We start from the raw sequence: 24,123 nt of genomic DNA, 5'->3' as shown, positions 1-24,123 counted from the left end.
TCTCCCATCCCGATCTTGAACCAACTTATGGAGCTGAAAAGGTAGTTTTTTGTGAAGAAGGATTGCCACTCCACGCCTTCGGCCCCCAAATGAGGAGAAATACACTTCCCCCACCCAAGTTCTGCGGAGTTTGGAATGTTCCAGCTGGGACAGATGCGTCTCCTGGAGGAAAGCTACGTCTGCATTCAATTTTCGTAGGGCTACCAGTACTCTGGATCTTTTTATGGGCGACCGAAGGCCAGACACATTAAGAGTGACCACCTTTAAATCAGCCATTGTCGTACAGCCAGCACACACTAAGAATTCCAGTACTTAAAGTCATCCACCCTGCCAAGACTTCCCAGCTAGGTCCCCGGGCTGAATCGAACAATCGGCATCTCTCCCCTCTGTAGTCAAGCACTCCTCACATACTCTCCCCCTCCAACACCCACTCACCCCAGTCATATACATTCATACAACCCCAGACATTCCCCTGCAACCCCCACAACTCCTCCCCACGAAGTTCCATAGCGGTAGCCCCCCCCAAGCCCCGCAACCCAAAATGCTCACTACCCACCCCTCTCGCAAGGAAGCCTCCCCCAAATCCCCCCAGATAGGATCCCAACAGAAAGCAGTAAAAGGCCAAGATACCCAACAACTCTACCAGACAGAAGCAATGAGCGAGACAGAGAAAACAAATTAAAACACTGTCGGCTCCATGGGCAATAACCCCACTCAGAGAACTCCTAAAGAACAGCAAGAATACCAACTGAGTCAGAGAAAAGGGATAAGAACAATCCGAGTCAGTCAGAAAAGACTGCCGGTTCAGGTCCAAGATAGCCTAATGTCCAGTGCCAGTCCACAAAGCCTAGGCTAGTGCAGGCTATACATATTAGGGAGACCGCAGCAAGTAGGCGCCGCTGTCCCCCATGAGGTAGTCCAGCAATCCAGGCGTGGAATCCATTTGCCTGTATCCAAAAGTGAAGCCAAGGAAACAGAGGTGGACAAGCCGGTCAACAAATGCGATCCGGACCCCAGGAAACAAGCAGACTTAAAGAGTATCCACAAATCGGCGGGCTTCATTCACATCCTGCAGGGTGAAGGATTTACCATCCTTCTAGACGTGCAGCTTTGTGGAAAGGTAAGGGCGAACTGGATGCCTTTAGAATGGAGTGTGGAACAGAAAGGAAACATGAGCTTGCGTTGCGCCGCCACTCTAATAGAGTAATCATTAAAGAGAAGCAGCTTCGCTCCCTGGTAGTCCAGGGGTCCTTTCTTACGGTACGCCCTCAGAAGGGCTTCCTTCTCCCGCCAGCTGTTGTAGCGGGCTATCGCGGTACGAGGTTTCCTATTCTCCAGTTGTTGCGGGGATCCAATTCGGTGTGCCCTTTCACAGGCAAATAGCAAGCCAGAGTTTTTCAACTGCAACTGGTCCAGGAGCCACATAGAGAAAATATGGTAAAGCTCCGCTTCCTTAACAGTCTCCGGGAGCCCCACCAGCCGAAGGTTATTCCGGCGGCTCCGGTTCTCCTGCTCATCAAGCTGCTCTTTCAATTGCTCTGTTTCCTTTTGCAGCACGAGCACTCTAGCGTCAAAGCCGCTGCACGTGTCCTCTTGCGCGGCTACTCTCAGTTCCACTTCCGTGATTCTGCGTGCATGAGAATCAAATTTCTCATGCATTTCTTCCATGCCCGATTGAAGTTTGTTTAAGCGGTCTGCCAGCGCTGCCGAGACTGAGCGAGTGATCTCTTGCACCCACTCTTGCACCGTAAAAGTCGCGGTCTCCTCCGCCATCTTGGCTGGGGTCAGAGCTGGCCGATATTTCAGTGCTCGCGCCAGTTTCACAGGCATACCAGACCCCCCGGGAAGCGTCGGATCCGCTACCTCCACCACAAGGCTCTTCTCTGCCTCTCCACTCCGCTCAAACTTGTCGGCAGCAGTTAATAGCAAGGTTTAAAGGCCGATATTATGGGGATTCGGAGGGAGCCTCACTCGCACGCGACCTCTCAGGCAGGCTGCATCACGTGACCCCTCCCCCAAGTCCCTTTCTTGGGTACTCTCATTCAATAACATCCCTCCCATCGTATAGCTGTACCTTGGGTTTCTGCTTCCCACATGTAGTACTTTACATTTCTCAACGTTGAACTTCATCTGCCATCTCGTCGCCCATTCCCCTAGTTTGTTCAAGTCCCTTTGCAATTCTTCGCAGTCCTCTTTAGTCCGAGCTCTACTAAATAGTTTGGTGTCGTCCGTGAATTTTATTATCTCACACTTCGTCCCTGTTTCTAGATCATTTATAAATATATTAAATAGCAGCGGCCCGAGCACCGAACCCTGCGGGACAACACTCGTTACCCTCCTCCAGTCCGAGTAGTGGCCCTTCACTCCTACCCTCTGTTTCCTACACGCCAACCAGTTTCTGATCCATCTATGTACGTCTCCTTCCACCCCATGGTTCTTCAGTTTCCGAAGTAGGCGTTCATGGGGTACCTTGTCAAAAGCTTTTTGGAAATCTAGATATATGATACAACGGTGTTTAAGCCCGTTACATTAACAGGTCCTAGAATAGATGTGTCTGTCTGTCTTTCTTTCTGTCTCTCTCTCTCTCTCCTTGGCCGCTGTGTGTCTGTCTGCCTTTCTGTCTCTTTCTCTCCTTGGCCGGTTGGCCTCCCCTCTCCCCACCCCACCCCCTCTCTATGGCAGCACCACCAGCCTCCAGCGCCATGGCAGCAAATAAACAGATCCTCATCCTCGACCCGCCCAACGAACTCAAATTCAGAGGTAAGGGGTGTTGGTTCGCCACTGGGTGGGCAGAGAGTGCAGCTCCTGTGAGCTGCAATGGTGCTCTGACCCAGAGGGGAGAGTGGAGGCAGAGGAGAAGACCAGAGGTTGTGGCCTTCCCTCCCCTAGCTCCTTAGCTTGGTCGCCGACGCCTCCTTCTCTCCCCGGTGTCAGCTCCAAACGTGCACACACACTCTGAACGTGCACTCACCACACCCTTTAACATTTCTCTGCCGGCCACGGAACTATGGATCACACAGGTAGGAATGTGCATGCGCGCTTAGAGTTTTATTATTAGGGATAAGTTTCTTGTTTAGTGATATTTTTGATCAATCATTAGTGAACTTTTGGGACTGGTCTTCACATGTATTTTTGATGCTACATTGGAGCAAATTTTGATACAGTAGACTCTCAGTTAACCAGCACCCATGGGGATTGATAGATGCCAGATAAATGTAGTTTCTGGTTGCTTGAGAGTTACTATTAAAAATAGGCCTAACTAATACTATACCCATTATTGTGCCATGCCATAAACCAGGGGTGTCCAACCTGTGGCCCCGTGAAGTGTTTTATGCGGCCCCGGTCGAGGGGAATGAATTGTTTTCCTTTGCTGCTCCCGGGTGTTTACTGTCTTGCCGGCTCCCTCCTCTGTCTTGCTGCAGCGTTTGCATGTTTGTGTGGCCCCAGAAACATTTTTTTGGGCCAATGTGGCCCATGAAAACCAAAAGGTCGGACACCCCTGCCATAAACTATTCCTGACAAACTACCGGACATATGGTAGGCAAAGCTTGGGCATACTTGGATGCTGCATGCCAAGTTTACACTTAAATTTCCACTAGAAATTGATTTTATTTTCATTTTTATTTAAAGTATTACAGTATTTCTTAGATTTTTTTTTTTTGGTTGCTTGAGAGTTCTGGTTAATTCAGTTCCAGTTAACAAGAGAGTCTACTGTAAAGTGAATGGGATTCAGAGCTATACATGAAATAAGGATTTTTAGATGCACTTTATTTTGGAGCAAGAAAAGGGGGTAAAAGCCGACCCAGCTAATCCACAGTAAAGTCCAGAGAACAAAACCAAAAAGAGACTGTGGAGAACAATGTTCTTGATGCTACTTTATAACTGTGTTATTCCAAAACAAAAAATAGAGATCCACATATGTTGCGGTGTCACAAGACCCAACAAGGTCCGTGTTTCGGCGGACACGCCTTCCTCAGGGGTCCAGATTGATGTAAATTTGCACAAATCTGGATGAACAAACAGATTAAAAAAAACCTGCTCCTGTGAAGAGCAGACTTGAAAAACACTTCACAGCGCACGCGAAGAAAAGACCAGTGGAGTGTTTTTCAGGTTTGCTCTTCACAGGAGCAGGGTTTTTATCTGTTTGCTCAAGGACATCATTCTCCACAGTCTCTCTTTATTTTGCAGCACGCATATTGTAAGTCGCCTCGAACCTTTATAGGCATTGTGTGACTCCTAAATCTCAGATTAGATTAGATTGTGAGATGCCTATTGATATGTCAGTGACCTTAAGCCCCTTGTTGGGAGGTCAATCAAAAGCAATATCTCTGCTGAGGGCTTCCACTAACCACTAATATTTGGATCCACTGTTACATAAACATTTTATCGCAAAAGGATAATTAATTATTCATCATTTATTTCCTTTTGACATATTTGGGTTTTAGTAGGGTACACTAATAACAACATTAGCATATATCCACACACTTCACCATCCACTAGTTGCATCCTTTCATATACTTTATCAACATTTTTTTGACCTTCAGGAGGAGCTTCTCAAGGAAATATCAGTGAAAATACATCTTCACCAGAATCTTCATCAGTCCATTTTTTTTCTCATTTTTATATCATACTTATCTCATTCAATCACTGTAAATCCATTGTGTAAATTTATTTCTTAACGTGATATGTTATACTTTGTAACTCAAAAAAGCTTTTTACTTATCTCAATGGTATCGGGGAGTATCTCATTGCAGACACAAATTCATGTTTCGCCCTCAAGCTGTTAATCTGATTTATTCCAACTTGAGGGCAAACATGATTTCACGTCGGCAATGAGATTACCGTATTTTCACGCATATAACGCGTGCGTTATACACGATTTTACAAACCGAGTATAACCATGCACGTTATATGTGTGAGCGCGTTATACAATTTTTTTTTTCTTATTGCAAACCGGCATCCTCACCCCCGCTCGCTTCCCCCCCCCCCCCCGCGATCCTACATCCCCCCCGCACCGGAAAGACATCGCTTACCCGATTGGGCACCGGCACCAGCACCAATGCACAGGACGTGCCAGTGCCCGAAGATCCTCCCTCGCCTGGGCTGGACGGTGCGAGGGAGATCCTCCCTCTTCCCTGTGCTGGGCTGGTCTGGGCTTTGAGCATTTGCGCATGCTCAAAGCCTTCTGGTCTCACTCTCTCCGAGATTCTCAGATTCAGAATCTTGGAGAGAGCGAGACCAGAAGGTTTTGAGCATGCGCAAATGCTCAAAGCCCAGACCAGCCCAGCCCAGGAGAGGGAGGATCTTCGGGCACTGGCACATCCTGTGCATTGGTGCTGGTGCCCAATCGGGTAAGCGATGTCTTTGCGGTGCTGGGGGGATGTAGGATCGCGGGGGTGTGTGTGTGACACGAGCGGGGGGGGGGGGGGGGGAGGATGCCAGTTCGCAGGCCAGAAGAGGGGGTGGCGGGAGGAGGTTATAGCAGCATGCACGGTATACGCGTGTGCATGCTATATAGATTTTTTTTACAGCAATGCTTTGTTCCCGCGCGCTATACGCGTATGCGTGTTATATGCGTGAAAATACGGTACTCCCCAATATACAAAGGATTTATAGTGATTGAATTAAGTAAGTATGATAAAAAAAAAACCCAAATTGATGCTGGTGAATTATGTATTCTCATTAACATTTCCTTGAGAATCTTACCTTTGAAAGTCCAAAAAAAAAAAGTATGTGTGGACAGTGACATAGCATATCCCGTGAGAATTATATTTAAACTGGCCAACTTGATTTGCAACGTTAGCATATGGCCATTAGTACAAAAATTCAAAAGGGCTATTTTATGGCTGCAGCAAAAAAATGGGCTTAGCGTGGGAGAAAAACCCGCACAAGGTTGCGCTTAGATCACCTTTTACTGCAGCTTAGTAAAAGAAGCCCTTGGAGTTTGAATCTTCCAGTGGATGTTGAAAACAATTTAACTTACTGGTAAATACAATTTAACTTACTGGTACCTCGGAACCCGAACGCCCCAGAACTCGAACAACTTGGAATCCAAACTTTTTTTGTAGTAAATTTTGTCTTGGAATCTGAATGCCCTGCACATTGTATGTGTGTGTTTGTGCCCCAGAATCCGAACTCTGCTTTGGAATATTTGTTAATATTTTACCTTAAAATCCAGTGTATCTCCTGTTAAAATTTGAGTTTGTGGGACCCAGGAACGGATTAATCCAGTTTTTATTATTTTCAATGGGAAAAATTGTTTTGGAACTCAAACACTTTGGAACTTAAACAGGGTTCTAGAACGGATTAAGTTCGGATTCCAAGGTATCACTGTACTGAATTGGAATACAGTACACTTCCCTCTCCCTATTTGCGGTTTCAATTTGCCGTGATTTTTTTTTTGGGGGGGGGTGGGGAAACCCCCCATAGTTTAGGACCTTCCCGCCTTCAGTATTTCACAATTACTCCTTACCTGGTGGTTTAGCGGGCTTTCGGGGCAGGAGCGATCTTCCTACGCTCCTGCCCTGTGTGGATCGCCAACAGGAAATCACTGCTGTGAGTTCCCGTAGTCTCTTGAGACTACGACGGGCGCTCACGGCAGTTATTTCCTATTGGCCATCTGCATGGGGCAGGAGCGTAGGAAGTTCGCTCCAGCCCCGAAAGCCTGCTAGACCACCAGGTAAGGCCGGGATGCCGGGGGGAAGGCAGGAGGGAGGCGGGGGTGGGTCAGAGCTGGATGAGAAGTTATTTGCGGTTTTTCACACTTCGCAGTCTGGCTCTGCCCCTATCCTCCACGAATACAAATGCTAGGAAGTTCTTTTTCACCCAGAGGGTGGTGGATACATGGAATGTGCTTCCGGAGGCTGTGATAGGCCGGAACATGTTACAGGGCTTCAAAGAAGGTTTGGATAGGTTCCTAGAAGATAAAGGGATTGAGGGGTTCAGATAGGAGTAGAGGTAGGTTATAGGGATAGTCAGGGACCACTGCTCAGGCAATAGGCCTGATGGGCCGCCGCGGGAGCAGACCGCTGGGCGAGATGGACCTCTGGTCTGCCTCAGCGGAGGCAACTTCTTATGTTCTTAGAAGTGTATAAGATCAGTACAAATGTACCTTTTGGGACAAGGCATCCACTGAGTTCTGATAGTTCTGTAACTGTCTTTCAGATGCCTCCTCCATTTCAGAAGCTTCACTGCTTTCGTCAAGATTCATGGACTTCAATTCATCATAAGGACTGGCAGAAATTGTCACGGCTGAATTTCCGACAAGCAGAAAGTGGTCTTTTTTGGATAGCACACGCTTGCAAGCTAAATGAGAGAAAAATAGTAACAAATTTCTGCTAACTCCATTTTTAAAATCTGAATATTTGAATTACACAAACGTTACCATTCTTTGAAGCTTATATCAGTGGCACTCAAAGCTGATCCTCAGGAGTCTTGTTACTGAAGATCCCTAATATGCATGAGATATACTGCATACAGCTCTGATAGAATAAGCAAAAATATTTCATACATATTTATCCTAAAAACCAAATTGACTGAGGGTCCCCTAAAGACCATTTTGAGTATGTTGCCCTACATATCGAAAATTTAGGCTATATAAAAAAGAATGCTTTTAGATAGTTGTATTCAGTTCTGAACCTTTAAAGCTGCTGATGCACTGGAACCTGCAGCTACCACAAAATATTTCCATCTGCTGCCATTGAAATGATGTTAAGTTCTAAAACTTTATTTTTGGCCCAACAGTTTCCACAGATCTGTGGATCGACTGGGGGACACTCAATGAAGTTACAGGGAAATACTTTTAAAACCAATAGGAGGAAATTTTTTTTCACTCAGAGAATAGTTAAGCTCTGGAACGCATTGCCAGAGGCTGTGGTCAGAGCGGATAGCACAGCTTGTTTTAAGAAAGTTCCTGGAGAAAAAGTCCATAGTCTGTTATTGAGAAAGACACGAGGGAAGCCACTGCTTGCCCTGGATCGGTAGCATGAAATGTTGCTACTCTTTGGGGTTCTAGAATCTTGTTACTCTCTGGGATTCCGGAATCTTGCTATTCTTTGAGATTCTGTATGGAATGTTGCTACTCTTTGGGGTTCTAGAATCTTTTTACTCTCTGGGATTCCGGAATCTTGCTATTCTTTGAGATTCTGTATGGAATGTTGCAACTCTTTGAGTTTTGGCCAGGTACTAGGGATCTGGATTGACCACCATGAGAATGGGCTAATGGGCTTGATGGTCCATTGGTCTGGCCCAGTAAGGCTATTCTTATGTTATATGTAGCTTTCACAAGTACTTAAACCACATGCATAATGGTAAAAATCCAGATCTTAAAAGAATCTTTTTAGTGGATCAGCTCTATGAATATCTATGACATGAGCTTTCTGCAGACCCCCCCCCCTTAATTTTACATTTAGGGATTCTGATATTAAGAGGGATGTTTATTGAAGTGTGGTAAGTTTTTGGACTTAATATGCATTAATATTTGCACCTAACACACATTAATCCTCAGCTTGAAAAAGATGGCTGAGGGGAGATACGATTGAAATCTACAAAATCCTAAGTGGTGTAGTACAAGTGAATTGATTTTTTTACTCCCTCAAAAATTACAAAGACCAGGGGACATTCGAAGTTACAGGGAAATACTTTAAAAACTATAAGGAGGAAATATATTTTTTTACTCAGAGAATAGTTAAGCTCTGGAATGCGTTAATTAATCAGGATTCCCCTGCCGCGATCAGCTGATGACAAGCCGGACAGTACTGTTTTTATAGATCTTTGGGTAGTGGGAGGAGATCAGTGACCACTGGGGAATAACAGGGGTCATCATGCCTTAATCACTCCAGTGGTTTTCTTGTCAGTTTGGCCACATTTTTGACCTTTATATGTGCTTGAAACAGGTCTAGCTGCATTTGTCTAAGACTTTTTCCTTAAAGGTTTGATATATCCCTGCCACCCGTCCAAGTGCTAATCCCGCACAAAACATGCATCTAACACACCTCCTTAAAATTATTCTCATCAAATAAGAACACAAGAAACTCGGGTATGTTTATGTACCCCGCTCTGAAAACCTGTTGTTTAAAAAGTTTCATAGACAAAACTCTGGCTTTTCAAACGGGGAAAATGAACTCTTGGCTGTGTCCTCTAATTGCCCAATTACAAGCTTACCTTGAGTTCAGAAAAATCGATAAAAACCTATTTGTTTGGTAAATTTATTCGATGATTTCACATTATATTACATTGTACTGCATCGTTTTGTATTCCACTGAATTCTACTGTATTTTGTGTCTTCGCTGATATGTCTCAGTTCTCTTGCTGTGAACCGCCCGTAACTTCCGGTTGGGTGGTATATAAGAAAATACATTATTATTATTAGACGCAGTGTAGACAAAACAACCAGAAAGATGCTCTGACATCCCCTGGTGATGCCCAAAATGAAGAGCCATTTATTGAAGGTATGTATTATATATATATACTAGTCTTTAAGCCTGTTACATTAACGGGTGCTAGAATAGATGTGTCTCTCTGTGTTTCTTTATCTCTCTCTCCTTGGCCGCTGTCTGTATCCTTCTGTCTCCCCCTCCCCCCCGAGCAAAGCTGTCTGCCCCCAGCACCCACCTCCCCCCCAAATGTCTCTCCATGGCCCTCTTTTGTCTTCCCCTCCAGAGCAAAGCTGTCTGTCCCCTTTCCCTATCTCTCCATGGCCCCTATCCCTCTCCCTGTCTCTCCATGGCCCCTTCTGTCTTGCCCCCCAGAGCAAAGCAAAGCTGTTTGCCCCAAGTACACCCCTCCCCCCAAAGCAGCCCCCTTTCCCTCTCCTGCTGACTGTCTCTCTGGCCCCCTTTCTCTGTCTGTCCCTCTCCCTGGCCCTGTGTCTTTCTTTCTTTCTGTCTCCCTCCCTCCCGCTGTCTGTCTGTCATTTTTCCCCATTTCCCTGTGCAGCAGCATTTCCATCCCACTTCCCTATGCAGCAGCAATAGCATTTCCCTCATATCCCCCCCTTTCCTGTGTAGAAGCAGTAGCAGCATTTTCCCCCACTCCCCCTTTCCCTTTTCTTCCCTTATCTTGCCTGCTCCGTTCGGCCCCTCCCCCTTCTTTTACTGGCATTGTCGATCCGGCCTGCTCCTGACCCTCCCACCGCCGACAAACCTCGGGACTCCAGCCGCGTAGGCAGCACTTTAAACACGCTGCTTCGCGGCCTTCTACTGGCGATTTCCTCTGCCGCGCCTGTCTCCGATGTCATCAGAGACACGGCAGAGGAAATAGGCAGAGAAGGGCGCTAAGCAGCGTGTTTATAGTGCTGCCTACGTCGCTGGTGCCGGGAGGCAACGGAGAGGGCAGGGGGTGCTAGCGGCCAGCAGAGGTAGAGAGCAGGGAAGGGCGCACATGGCACTTGTCTTGCCTCGCGTGAGGCCAGTCTGTAAGCCGCGCATGCGCACTTCCTATGTGTGCTACAGCTCACGGAGAATGGACGCACGCATAGGAAGTGCGCATGCGCGGCTTACCGTTTTATTATATTATATATATATATATATATATATATATACACACACACACGTAAACTATATTGTGACCAGACTCTGTGCCTGCTCTGGGAGTGCTGGGAGGAAAGGGGGTAGGAAACCCAAAAAAGGAGCGCCCAGAGCCTGGCCGCAGCCCTATTTGGAGTCCCCTGAGCCTGCTAGTCATTCAGGGCTAAGGGTTGGAAAAACTTGTCCCAAGCCTCGGGAACACAGTAGAGCTAGGACCCAGGAGGGCAGAGTTTGAATTAGAGAAAGCGATTAATCAAGAATAAATAATAAACTTGAGAGTGAGAACTGAGAGCCCTCAGAGAAACCAGTATCCAGGTCACCACCGGGGGGAGCCCAAGAGAGGAGCAGAGCCCTGCTGACTCAGTAAGATCAGGGCTGTTCCTCATCTAGAAAGGCCAGCAGTCCTTCACAAACTATTAGGCAGGGCAGGAAGGAAGCTGAGGTCTCCCTCTCAGGAAAACCTGCCTGGTTCAAGCAGAAGTAATGGCTGTACACTCATGGAGGTTGATGAAACTGGAACCTCTCCAGATTTAACAGCAGCTGATGAGTAGACTCCTATGGAAATTCAAATGGAGTTTCCTATTGAAGGGGTATGAGAAGCAATGGAACCAATGGAGGTGGGAGTAACAATCAGCTTGGACTAAGCAAAGACTGTGAATTTTGTGTGTTACTAATTTTTGTGACTGGGTTCTCTTACCTGCTCCCAGTCATCTTTTGGACTGTGTTTTGCTTGTGAAACTCAGAGTTGAGGTTAGAAGTTTGCTGACACCTGGGAGGGAGTTTTGAAAGCTGTGTGGGCGCTTTTTGGAAAGGCAAACTTAGACCACTCCTCTGTGCCCAGCCCGGATATTTTGTTAGGTTGAAGGTTTCTTTTTTGGTTTATGGTTTGGGACCAAGAAGACTGAAAGTTGGAAAAACATAATTTTGCAGGAACTATTTGGAGTGTTGTGAACTGCACTTACCTGAGCTTTGCTTGGGAGCAGACTTAGGTGGAAAAGAAACTTTGGGAAAAGTGAGAAAGCCTGAGAGTTTTTCCTCTGGTCATTTTTGTTCTGGACAATTATCTGTTTGTTAAACTTTAAGCCATTCTGATTTGTGGAACATTATGACTTTATTTTGAACAGTAAATTTTGCATATTTCCATTCTACAGCCGTGTCTGTGGTTTGATTCCAGTTCCATTAGAAAACCTGCAGGGTGACTCCAGTTGGTGGCCACAGAGAGCACTGCTGAATCCCGGCCTAGGGCTGCAATGTGGCTACAATATATACTTGGGGGTGTCATATACTCGTGTGTTCTGTGCCGAGGGGCAGAAGTGTGGAAAAAAGTAGTAACATAGTAAATGATGGCAGATAAAAACCCAAATGGTCTATCCAGTCTGCCCAACTGTGCATACTCTCTATAAATTAATCATTTAATTTAAATGGTCCTTTTTCTTAAGATATTTCTAGGCCAGAAACCCAGTTCTGCTGGTAGTATGCTTAGGTTCCATCTACTGGAGTCTCCATCAAAGCTCACTCCAGCCCATCTTAACCATCCCAGCCATCAAAACCCTCCCCAGCCAGTCCTCAACTGAATGTCCATATACGGGACAGAGACCGTGCAAGTCTGCCCAGTACTGGCCTTAGGTCCTTCAATATATACTCATTATTTTCTGTTTAGAGATCCTCTGTGTTCACCCCATGCTTGTTTGAACTCTGTCACTGTTTTCTTCTCCACCACCTCCCTTGGGAGCGCATTCCCCGCATCCACCACCCTCTCTGTAAAGAAGTATTTCCTAACATTACTCTTGAGTCTACCATCCCTCAACCTCAAATTATGCCTTCTGGTATTTGCATTGTTTGCTACTAGTTCTCTGCCTCCTATGATATGGCACCACCCGGTGCATGCGCATATTTATACCTCTCTCCATAGACTATTCTGCACATGTGCCAGTTTCTATCACCCATCGACTGATCTCATGGAAATTATGTGAACCTCCGCAAACCTCATTTGCATGTTGAGGTTCTTTGGGCATCACTCGTCATTTTGAAATCATTAAATTTACTGCCACTACTGCGGGATTTTAACAGCGATTTTACAGAATCTGGGCCTTAGTAAAGAAAGATGAATAGTGGAGAACCCCCGAGGTCTGCACTGGGCCTGTTGCTTTATAACATACATATTTATAAATGATCTGGAAATGGGAACAAGTCAGGTGATCAAATTGACAGAAGACAGAAAATTATGCAAAGCTATTAAATCACATGCAGATTGCGAGAAATTGCAGGAGGACCATAATTATCTTTCTTTTCCTTGTTTTTATCTTAATGTTATATCAGTCTGTAATAAAATTGGCTTATTAGAAATGGGGTAGTGAAAGTCATTCAAGATTAGTTTTTCTCACCAAAATATGATTTCAATTACGTCACCCCTCTCGCTTATCTGGCTCCCTGTCCTCTTCCACATATGGTTCAAACTCCGCCTACAAGTATACTCACTCAGTGGCTGCTCCATCTTTCTCCTATTTCTCCTTATACTCTGCCCCCAGGAACTCAGTTCTTTCTTGTCTGTACCCTTCTCCTCTACTGCCAACTCTGGCCCAGATTCTCAAAAGTTTAACGCCGTCGCTAAGCTGGATTCCGACGGTTTAGACTGCATGCATTTTAGCGACAGATTATCAAAACAGCTTATCTCTGTTTTTAGCGAGGTTTCTAGCAGTCTCCGACACTGACATGCAAATGGACTCTTCAACATTAAAACGAGCACTCCGGTGGATTCTTTAAAATCACCAAGCCATTCTCCAAGAGCAATGCCAGCTTTTGGTGACAAAAATCAGCGACTGGTCCAGGGGTGCCGGTACAGTGAAAACCCCAGCATAGCAGTGTCGGAGACTGCTAGAAAAGCCCTTTTGAGAAGCCCCCCCCCACCTCCACGGGAGATGCCCAATCTCTCCTGCTGCCACACAACACCCTCCCTGCAGTGGGAGAAATGCCCACTCTGTCCCGCTGCCAAGCGAACCCCCTAGCAGCAGCACATGTGCTCACTCTCTCACTGCCAACTAACATCCCCTAGCAGCAGGAGAGATGCCCACTTTCTCCCGCTGCATCACAACACCTCCCCCTGCCTCTGACCCCTCTCTCCCGTACCTTTTAATTAGATGGCTGACCGGAGGGATGCCTACTCCCTCTGGCCAGTTGGCCCGCCTCTTCTAAAATGGGCCTCCCCTACCCGGTGCATCCTGAGATACACCGAGGATAGGCCTGGGGCTCTGATTGGCCCAAGTTGTTAAGGGCCCCTCCCATAGGAGAGGCTTTATACAACCTGGGCCAATCAGAGCCTCAGGCCCCTCCCCAGATGCACTGGGAAGTGGCCTAAGGCTCTGATTGGCCTGGATGCCCCATAGGAGGGGCCTTAGGCCCCTTCCTGGTGCATCCCATTTTGGAAGAGATGGGCCAGCTGGTCGGAGGGAGTAAGCATCCCTCCGGTCAGCCATCTAATTAAAGGTACGGCAGAGAGGGGTTAGAGGCAGATGGGGGTGGTGTTGTGATGCAGCAGGAGAGAATGGGCATCTCTCCTGCTGCTGGGGGAGGGTAGTTTCACTTGTCAGAGGGAGAGAATGAGCATCTCTCCTGCTGCTAGGGGAGGGGGGGGGTCGTTGCTTGTCAGTGGGAGAGAGTGGGCATCTCTCCCACTGCTGAGGGGGTATTTTCTTGGCAGCAGGAGAGAGTGGGCATCTCTCCCGCTGCATAGGGGAGGGGGGGGGGTTGCTTGGCAGCAGGAGAGATTGAACGCCTCTCCCGCTATGTTTTTGCGTTTTTTTTCTGTGCATGTGCCCATCGCTTTCACCAGGGATGGGCACATGCAAATTTAGCGAGTCTTTGCTACTCCCCACCAACTGCATTTTACATGAGCATTTTTTGGAGAATGACTGGCTTTTTAAAATTTCCTACCAGAACGGCTGCAATAATAGCCCGTCGTTTTTTTAAAGAATCTAGGCCTTCTGCCTACCTGTACTGTATGTCTGGAACCTGCCCGAGTCAGTACGGTGGACTCAGTCTCTAGCAGTATTCAAATCCAGGCTGAAGGCCCACTCTTTGAAAGCTGCTTTAAGTCCTCACCCTACCAACTTGTAAAGCACCCATATCGGTTTGCCATTCCCTCTGTAATCCCTTACCTACCTCTTGATCCCCCCCTTTGCAATTCCCTACCCGAGCAGAATATACCGATTCACCCTTTTGTCCTGTGTGTCTGTCATAATTAGATTCTAAGCTAGGGCATGGGCCATCTCCTGGGTGTTCAACGTACAGCGCTGCGTGCCTCTGCTAGTGCTGTAAAAATAATAAATAGTAAGGCACAGGGTAATAATCATCACGTTTGCGTGTTCATAGTTTGATCGGCCCCATTTTCATTTCGTAAACGTTTCATAGTGTGGGGTGCTGCAAGTGCACTACCCTGCCCCCTTCGCGATTTTTAAAGGGCATTTGGCAGGTACAGAAAGTTTGCGCCAAGCGGCCTGCTACCTTCCTCTCCAGCGAAGCGGATCACGGCGTGCTGCCGGCTCAGCTCAGCGATCTCGCAGTCTCCCCCGCTCGATTTCTTAAGGCTCTGGAAGTAACAGAGGAGCTTGTTCTTCAGCTTTCTGGGGGTGAGGTCGCCCCAGTCCCCCCTAAGCAGGAGCGGGTACGGGTAGCCGCCATCTCCCATCGCTCCTCCGCCACCTTCGCTTTCACTTTCGTTTCAGCTCGACGACTATGGCCGAAACGCTTTAGGCAGGAAACCAGATCTCCACCTCCCCCCCCCCCTTAAAAAGGTATGTACACTGGGCTAATCAAGGCGCTTTATATGTACCACTAATTATTTCTGGTCGAGCGCCATCCGACGTACGGAGCGCTGTACAGGCATTCCCTCCTCCCCCTTTCCGAGAGGTATGTCGGCGGCCGCTTTAACTTTCGCTTTCTCGGCGCAGGGCGGCACCGCCGAAGAACCGAAACTCCGTAGCCGTTCCCCAAAGTCTCTCGGCGAGGCCCTGACCGGACCAGGCTCCGGCGACAGACGGCGCGTGCGTGGCGGAGAGAGGAAGCCGGCAGGCCACCGGTCCGGTAAGCTGGACGAGGAGCGGGAAATCGCTTTCAAGGACGAGGGAGGGAGGGGGGGGGGGCTGGGTTAGCGCTATTCCTGCTCAAACCCTCTTCAAACGGCTTCCCCTGCTGTTTGTAACCTGTGACGAGGAAAGGGGGGGGAGGTGCAAGATGTTCTTGGGGAAGGGGGGAGGGGTAGTTAGTGTTGTGGCGGGAGAGGGTGCGAGCTGCCCTTTTGTGAAAACCGAGAGTAACCGGAGGAGGCCCGAGGCCCTTGTCGTCTTTTTTTTTTTTTGTCTTTGCTGTTCGGCGTTTCTCCAGGAAACGATGAAAACACCCCCCCCCCAAAAAAAAAAAAAAAAAATAAAAACAAAACAACAAACCACGAGCCCAGACTTTGAAAGCTCCTTCCTACCACCTACAAAATAGGAACATGAGCATTGCCATACTGGGGACCGTGTCCTGTTTCCTTTAGTGGCCGACCCAGGTCAAATCCCAAAGAAAGAAACACATTTTATGCTGGGAATAAGCAGTGGACTTCTCCACATCCATGTTAATAATGGCTTCATCTCTTTGTCGCTTTGTCATTCCCTCTGTAGCCCTCTTCATCCTCTTTGTAACTCCTCAACGGGAACAGCCATATATTGATTCACCCTTTTTGTCCTGCGTGGCTGTCATAGGGCTACATTCACTAAGCCCCACCGATCAAGTCCCGACCACTTAGCGACCCCCTTTGGACCTGGACCCGATTCACTAACCTGCCTCTCGATCCGATTCCGATCCGCGCATGCAAACGAGGGGAGGGACATTCTAAAGTAGGGAAGGCAGCGATTCGCAAACAAAAGTAAGGAACTCCGACTGGGCTGGCTGATCACAACTGGGGACCTGTCGCTCACGTCCCTGCCGCACTAGAGGAGGTAGACAGAGCAGCTCACGACCTGGCTCTCCTGCAATTGCGCCCCAACTTCAGTGCAAGCCCGTTTTTTTAACCAGGGGGTTAAAAACACGGGCTTGCACTGAAGTCGGGGCGGCAATTGCATGAGAGTCGGGGTGAATCACTAGGCCCAGGTGAGACATGGTCCCCTTCATGACTCTTTTCGCTGGCTGCCCTGGGGCGTGCGCTCCCATGCTGGGGGAGGGGACTCTGGGCCGAACAGTGGGAAACACCCGGGGAAGGTACCACGGCCTCTGAGGCTTGAGGAGGGGCAGGATGAGCTCGCACTGCCACGCCCAGGTACAGCGGCGTTGAAGCAAAAAAAAAAAAAAAAAAGAAAAGTTGCTACGGAGGGCAAACGCATGCGCAGTGTAATCTGGAGCTCTGCAGTCTTTGTATCCTGTTGGGACTCTCGCTGTCTTGCTGGTTCATGCTGCGCATGCGTTGGGATCGCTATATCGGCCAGGTAGATGGGGGCGTTCCTCCGATTGCCTCATCTGGGTATTGGGCTTTGGAGAATTCATCGGACCTGCCCGATTCAATAAAGCTTCCGATCCTGTCGCGACCATCGGAAAAACCAGTTTTACTGGTATGGTTCCTCAACCGGATTCACTAAACTGCTGCCTGATCAAATCTCCTACCCAATCCGATCCATGCATGCAAATGAGGGGGAAAAAGCATGCATAAGTAGGAAGCCATCGATTCACTAAGCAGAAGAAGAAATACCGATTGGGTTTGCCAATCCGAAATGAAGCGACTTCCGACGACCAGTCGCTTACTGTCCTTGCTGACTTTCCTGCTCTCTGCCACTCTGAAATCCCAGTATGGAGGTTACAACCCCATATAAAACAACCATCAAAATAAAACTGTAAAATATCTATACATATGCATACAAATTCCCTTTTTATATATTCTGCAAAAAGCGCAGTGCGAGCCCATGGTTTTAACCCGTGGGTTAAGAATCCAATTTTTCCAATCTGCCACCAATTGAAACCAATTGAGTCTCGTGATTTGTCACTTTCATGGTCATATCTGAAGAAAATTGACAAAGTTTAGAAACAGTACCTTGAAGAGATGATTCAATTTGGTTAACCACCAGCCAGACATCTTGTATGGTAATTGTTTTCTCATCAGAAATAGTACTTATTCTTGGTTTCTGCAGCATTTGCACTGGGGTCAAAGAACTATTATTGGTTAGTCCCTCAACTTGGTCAAAAATCTATAAATCCCTGTTCCCAAGGGCTCTGAAGGGGCTTGTCCCTTTGGCCACACCTCTTTGGATTTGTGGCCACGTTCCACGGCTCAGTGATGTTTAAGAGGCCTAGGAGGACCTCTCTTTCATAGAAACATAGAAATAGACGGCAGATAAGGGCCCACGGCCCATCTAGTCTGCCCACCTTAATGTCCCTCCCCTACCTTTGCCCTGTGAATAGATCCCATGTGCCGATCCCATTTGGCCTTAAAATCAGGCACGCTGCTGGCCTCAATCACCTGTAGTGGAAGACTATTCCAGCGATCAACCACTCTTTCAGTGAAAAAGAATTTCCTGGTGTCACCTCGTAGTTTCCCGCCCCTGATTTTCAACGGATGCCCTCTTGTTGTCGTGGGACCCTTGAAAAAGAAGATATCTTCCTCCGTCTCGATGCGGCCCGTAAGATACTTGAATGTCTCGATCATGTCCCCCCTCTCTCTGCGCTCCTCGAGCGAGTATAGCTGTAATTTGTCAAGCCGTTTTTCGTATGGTAGATCCTTGAGTCCCGAGACCATCCGGGTGGCCATTCTTTGCACCGACTCCAGTCTCAGCACATCCTTGCGATAATGCGGCCTCCAGAATTGCACACAGTATTCCAGGTGGGGCCTCACCATGGATCTATACAATGGCATAATGACTTCCGCCTTACGACTGACGAAACCCCTTCGTATGCAGCCCATGATTTGTCTTGCCTTGGACGAAGCCTGCTCCACTTGATTGGCAGACTTCATGTCCTCACTGACGATTACCCCCAAGTCTCGTTCCAGCACACAATATTGGCACGTGTCCGCGGAGGTGCGTCTCAGAGGCGCCCTCCAGTTCAAAACAGCCCTCCATATTGAGATATTTAAGTCTGTCCCTATACTTATGATGAAGACCACTGACTATTTTAGTAGCCTTCCTGTGGACTGACTCCATCCTTTTTATATCTTTTTGAAGGTGCGTTCTCCTCAGTCTTATACAAGGGCATCAATACCTCCTTTTTCTTACTGGCCATAACTATGCACCCTGGTATTTCCTCCTCTCCTCAGACCATTTTGACCCTCTCCACTCACCTCAAAAGGTTGAAAAGTAGGAGTGATGCCCACTTAACTCCTTGCTCCTGTGCTGCCGTTCAGAATGGTGGTGCCTGACTACTAGTGATGCATCCCGATGCACCATTAGGGGTCCCTCTAATAAGGCAATATTTGCCTTATTTGGTAAACTGACTCTTAGTGGGGTATTCCAATTAGTGCTGCCTGATTCAGGAAAAAATATTTTGATTCGATTCAACCTATTAAATCGATTTTTCGATTTGATTTTCCTGCCCAATTGGGTGTTTTTTTCCAAACATCCTGGTGGGTTTATTTTATAGCCTCTTCACCCTTCACTCTTCGCCCTTGCCTACTCACACTGACACTGTGGTGTAAACAAAATAAACAAACAAAAAAGACTTTTCCTCTCTCTAAAATCCTAGCTCACGTTTGCGGTCTAATACCAGCTCTGGCAGGATACAAGTTTCAAATCTGATACATTGTAATTACAAAACAGAAAATAAAATTATTTTTTCTACCTTTTGTTGTCTGGTCATTTTTCAAATCATGTTGGTCCCAGGCTCTACAACAAATGTCTTCTGACAACTCGTTTGCCAGGGTCTTCTTTCTCTGTAGTAACCATCCATCTTCCATCTCTGTCTTCCCCTTCCATTTCCCTCCCCCGAAGGTCTGGCATCTTTCCTTTTTTTGTCTCTATTCCCGTAGCTGCAGCGATGGACCACACCAACCCCAGAGCCATTATCTCTCCTTTTCTCAACTACCCTTTCATCCAGCATCTCTCCCTTCTTCCCCACCAGCTCTCCATTTCTCTTTCTAATTACCCTCCATCTCTATCCCCCCTTACACCATCCCTTTCTGTTCCTTCCCTCCCTAAATCTCATTGTCCACCATCTCTCTCCCTCTCCTGTTTTTAGATCCATTATTTCTTCTATACCTCCCCCATCTCCCCCAAGTCCATCTCCCCTCTCCACCATCCATCTTCCCCCTCCACTAAGTTCACCTCTCCCATCCATCTTCTCCCCATCTCTCCCTCTCCAGTACACCAACTCCCCCCAAGTTCATTTCTCCCTCTCCATGATCTCCCCCAAGTACATATCCCCCTTCCACCAAGTTCATCTCTTCCATCCATCTTCTCCCCATCTCTCCCTCTCCAGTCCACCAACTCCCCCATCTCTCCCTCTCCCCAAGTCCATCTCCCCTCCATGATCTCCCTCAAGTCCATCTCCCCTCCTCCACCAAGTTCATCTCTCCCTCAAGTCCACCTCCCCTCTCTCCATCTACCTTTATTCTGATGTTAGTAGTGATTTAGCGATCCACTCCTACCACCACTCCTTGGCGTCTTCTTTCCACTGCGGCCCACCCTCAGTGAAAACTTCCTGTTTCCGCTTGGGCGGCTGAATGAAGAGAAGATGCCCGGAGTAGCGGCACGGTAGTGAATCACATTCGCTACCGCCGCTTTTGCCTGTCTGGAGAGGAGAGGAGAAATACTTCCGGCCGTGGTGGAGAGAGCTTTGCTACCGCCAATCTGCCCACGGAGGTCCGTTCGGGCTTTCCCTCTGCCACCGGAGTCCTTGCTTCTGATGTAACTTCTGGTGACTGATATCTAGTTAAGACTGAAGAGACAGTAAGATTTTAAAAAACTAGTAGAATTCTACTAAGTATTTGTGGCCTGAGTTGGCCACTGTTGGAAACGGAATACTGAGCTTTGGTCCAACCTTGTATATCGTTTGTTTTTATGCTTTCATTTTGCATAATGAGTTGTTTTGCATGCAACACATCTCATTATTTAGTGCCTATAGGGGTGAGATGTTCATGTGTTATAATGAAATAATGCACATTGTAGAGATTTAATGAGCATTTATTGCTTAACTCATGCTATTTTGCCATAAATCCAAATGGAAAACAAAGATGAAAATGTTATAATGCCTTTGTATTGCTCTAAGTTACGGCTGCACCTTGAATACTGCATGCAGTTCTGGTCACAGCATCTCAAAAAAGATGTAGTAGAATTAGAAAAGGTATAGAGAAGGGCAACGAAAATGTTAAAAGGAATGGGTTGACTTCCCTATGAGAAAAGGCTAAAGTGGCTAGGGCTCTTCAGCCTGGAGAAGAGACAGCTCAGGGGAGATTCGATAGAGGTCTGTAAAATATTGAGTGGAGTGGAGCGGGTAGGTACAAGTTGCTTGTTAACTCTTTCCAAAAATACCAGGACTAGGGGTCTTATAATGAAGCTATTAAGTAGTAGATTTAGAACAAATAGGAGAAAATATTTCTTCACTCAACATGTAATTAAACTCTGGAATTTGTTGCCGTAGAATGTGGTAAAAGCAGTTAAGCAGGGTTTAAAAAAAAGGTTTGGATAACTTCCTAAAAAAGTCCTTAAGCCATTATTAAGATGGGACATGGGATCTCTCAGACAGAAAAAGAGATAATGGTTACTGCGAATGGGCAGACTAGATGGGCCATTTGGCCTTTATCTGCCGTCATGTTTCTATATGTGGAAAGCCATTGCCGTATGTATAAAATATGTTTTACTCTCTGGGTTCTTGCCAGGCACTTGTGACCTGGGTTGGCCACTGTTGGAAATAGAATATTGGGCTTCATGGACCTGCAGTCTATCCCAGTATGGCAGCTCTTATGTAGCTTGGTAAACAGGCCTCATAATATCTATGTGTATAATGTAAGATTTGCATATTACGTATTCTAACCTTGTTACTGTATTATGTGTTTTCTTCTTTAGGTGCACAGGAGACTTTGTAACCTGGTAAAAACAAATCGTAGCTGGCACGCATTGAAGTAGAAAGTAAATTGACAAGAAAGAATGGCCCGTTCAAAGGTAATTCTAATTATTGAATTACAGTATGGAATAAACAGACACATGGGTAGCTTTACAATGTGATTTCAGTGGTATAGATGCCGGAAGAGAATTATGGGATTGCTTAATGAAAAAGAATGAATAAATATTTTGTCTCTTAGATTCTATATAGGATTCCCAAATTTGGATGCATTTGGAAGAAAGTGGTTTCAGTTAGTTTCCTTGCATTTGTGGAGCTCTACCTTGTGTCCCCCCCCCCCCCACCACACACACACACTTCTGCCAGTCTTGCTTGCTAATTTGCACACATTCTCTCTCGGTATGGTTCCAGAGAAGCGCTCACTAGCTGCTGTTGCAGTAAACACTCTGAATTCACTCAAAAGTGGATCTATGGGCTCCTTTTACAAAGATGTGCTAGCGTTTTTAATGCACGCACCTGATTAGCCGAAAAACTACCGCCTTCTTAAAATGAGGTGGTAGCAGCTAGCGCGCGTGACATTTTAGCCCTATATCTTGCTTAGATATATCCCTTTTATGTGTATGTTCAAATCTTTTTTTATTGCGAATGTGAAAAGTACAAAGATTTAAAAAAAAAAAAAATACAATAAGAGCAAAGGAATCAACATCCAACAACACACAGTGGTTCAGAAACAACCAAAGTAGCGAACCCATCCCCCCCGACACCCCTACCCTACCCAGCCACCAAGAACCCCTAGGGTATTAACGTAGAACAAAATCTTTTCCAGAGAAAGGAAAATGGTAAAACCAGAGGACATAATTTGAGGTTGAGGGGTGGAGGATTCAAAGGCAATGTTAGGAAATTCTACTTTACGGAGAGGGTGGTGGATGCCTGGAATGCGCTTCCAAGAGAGGTGGTGGAGAGTAAAACTGTGACTGAATTCAAAGAAGCGTGGGATGAACACAGAGGATCTAGAATCAGAAAATAATATTAAAAATTGAACTAAGGCCAGTACTGGGCAGACTTGCTATGTCTGTGTCTGAATATGGCCACTTGGTGGAGGATGGGCTAGGGAGGGCTTCAATGGCTGGGAGGGTGTAGATGGGCTGGAGTAGGTTTTAACAGAGATTTCGGCAGTTGGAACCCAAGCACAGTACTGGGTAGAGCTTTGGATTCTTGCCCAGAAATAGCTAAGAAGAAAAAAGAAAAAAATTTAAATTGAATCAGGTTGGGCAGACTGGATGGACCATTCGGGTCTTTATCTGCAGACATCTACTATGTTACTATCTTTGTAGGAAACTACCAACATCTCCTCTCAGATTATACTTCTCAGAAACGGAGTTTGCACAACTACTGTATGCTTTTGTATTATCCCACTTAGACTACTGCAACGCAGTACTAGTAGGCTTACCCACAAAATCCCTCTCCTGTCTCCAAGGTGTGCAAAATGCTGTAATCCACCTCCTGAAGAACCTGGGCATCTGTGACCATGTCACCCTGCACTAACATCCATGTACTGGCTGCTTATCCAAAAACACTGCATCTTCAAAGCCCTGGTTCTTGCCTTCAAAAGCTTCCATACGATGATACCAAACTATATGACATGAAAACTACAAATTTACGTCCCCAGACGATCACTGAGATCCCAAGTAGAGAGATGATTGACTTTACTGCCTGGTTGCTCTCTCAAGACTGAAACAGCCCACAAACGTTCCTACTCGCAGTTATTACCTAGATTATGGCACATCATCCCACCATCCATTAGATCGCTAGATAGACTATGGAACTTCAGGAAGGCTGTGAAAACCTTCTATCTTTACTAACCCAGCGCCTTAATGATCACCCCTCAGTGGCTCAGTACCTCCACTACCTGACTGATGGAACTCAAATGAAACTCCTATTATAACAGTGCTCAAATACCATTCTTAGTATCTGTCCCTTTCTTGGGTACTCTCATTCAATAACATCCCTCCCATCGTGTAGTTGTACCTCGGGTTTCTGCTTCCCACATTCAATACTTTACACTTCTCAACGTTGAACTTCATCTGCCAGTCTCCAGGTAGAGGTGGTGGAGATAAGAGACCCTGTCTGAATTCAAGAAAGCCTGGGATAGGCTAGATAGAGAGACATAATGGTTACTGTGGATGGGCAGACTTGATGGGCCATTTGGCCTTTATCTGCCATCATGTTTTTATGTTTATGTTTTACTATAATAAAACCCTAAGCGCGCATGCGCATTGTTACCTGCGTGTTCCGTTTTCTGTGAGCTGTAGGTCTCCAGCAGGGAGGAGTGCACATGCGCGCTTAGGGTTCTGTTTTCTGTGCTGTTGTTCGGTCTGGCCTGCTCCCTGCTCGCCTTGCCATAGTGTATTTTTAAGTTGAAAGACTTGGCGGTGGCTCCTCTCACGATCCCCGCCTGCGTCGGACTTCCGACGCAGGTGGGGATCATGAGAGGAGCCGCTGCCGCGTCTTTCAACTAAAAAATACACTACGGCAAGGCGAGCAGGGAGCAGGCCAGACTGAAGCTTCAAAAATCCCAAGGCTT

At 46.8% G+C, this 24,123-nt stretch overlaps 2 protein-coding genes across 14 annotated transcripts in view; one reads left to right on the top strand and one right to left on the bottom strand.

Moving 5' to 3' along the window:
• The window catches only part of DTX3L (deltex E3 ubiquitin ligase 3L), a 44,466-nt gene extending 27,977 nt beyond the window's left edge, over positions 1-16,489 (bottom strand). Inside the window, exons 1-2 of one of the 8 annotated variants that reach the window (XM_033945245.1) lie at positions 16,343-16,489; positions 7,112-7,305 (exon numbers count right to left, since the gene is read on the bottom strand). In XM_033945245.1, coding sequence (XP_033801136.1) covers positions 7,112-7,305; positions 16,343-16,373 — 225 coding nt within the window. In that variant the 5' untranslated portion in view covers positions 16,374-16,489. Of the gene's footprint in view, positions 1-7,111; positions 7,306-11,488; positions 11,684-12,910; positions 13,202-14,514; positions 14,684-15,026; positions 15,249-15,354; positions 15,492-16,006; positions 16,047-16,342 lie in introns of those variants that run through there. The other 7 variants (XM_033945246.1, XM_033945249.1, XM_033945244.1 and 4 more) reach the window with 7 other exon arrangements.
• Positions 13,949-24,123, top strand: part of PARP9 (poly(ADP-ribose) polymerase family member 9) — an 87,928-nt gene continuing 77,753 nt past the window's right edge. For 2 of the 6 annotated variants that reach the window (XM_033945242.1, XM_033945237.1), the window contains exons 1-2: positions 15,470-15,605; positions 21,545-21,640. In XM_033945242.1, the coding sequence (XP_033801133.1) occupies positions 21,626-21,640 (15 nt within the window). In that variant the 5' untranslated portion in view covers positions 15,470-15,605; positions 21,545-21,625. Of the gene's footprint in view, positions 14,010-15,163; positions 15,317-15,469; positions 15,606-16,633; positions 16,653-17,000; positions 17,108-21,544; positions 21,641-24,123 lie in introns of those variants that run through there. The other 4 variants (XM_033945239.1, XM_033945238.1, XM_033945241.1 and 1 more) reach the window with 4 other exon arrangements.

Source organism: Geotrypetes seraphini, chromosome 5 (genome assembly GCF_902459505.1).
Source record: "Geotrypetes seraphini chromosome 5, aGeoSer1.1, whole genome shotgun sequence".
NCBI classification, from domain to species: domain Eukaryota; kingdom Metazoa; phylum Chordata; class Amphibia; order Gymnophiona; family Dermophiidae; genus Geotrypetes; species Geotrypetes seraphini.
This window is presented reverse-complemented; position numbering and strand designations above follow the sequence as displayed.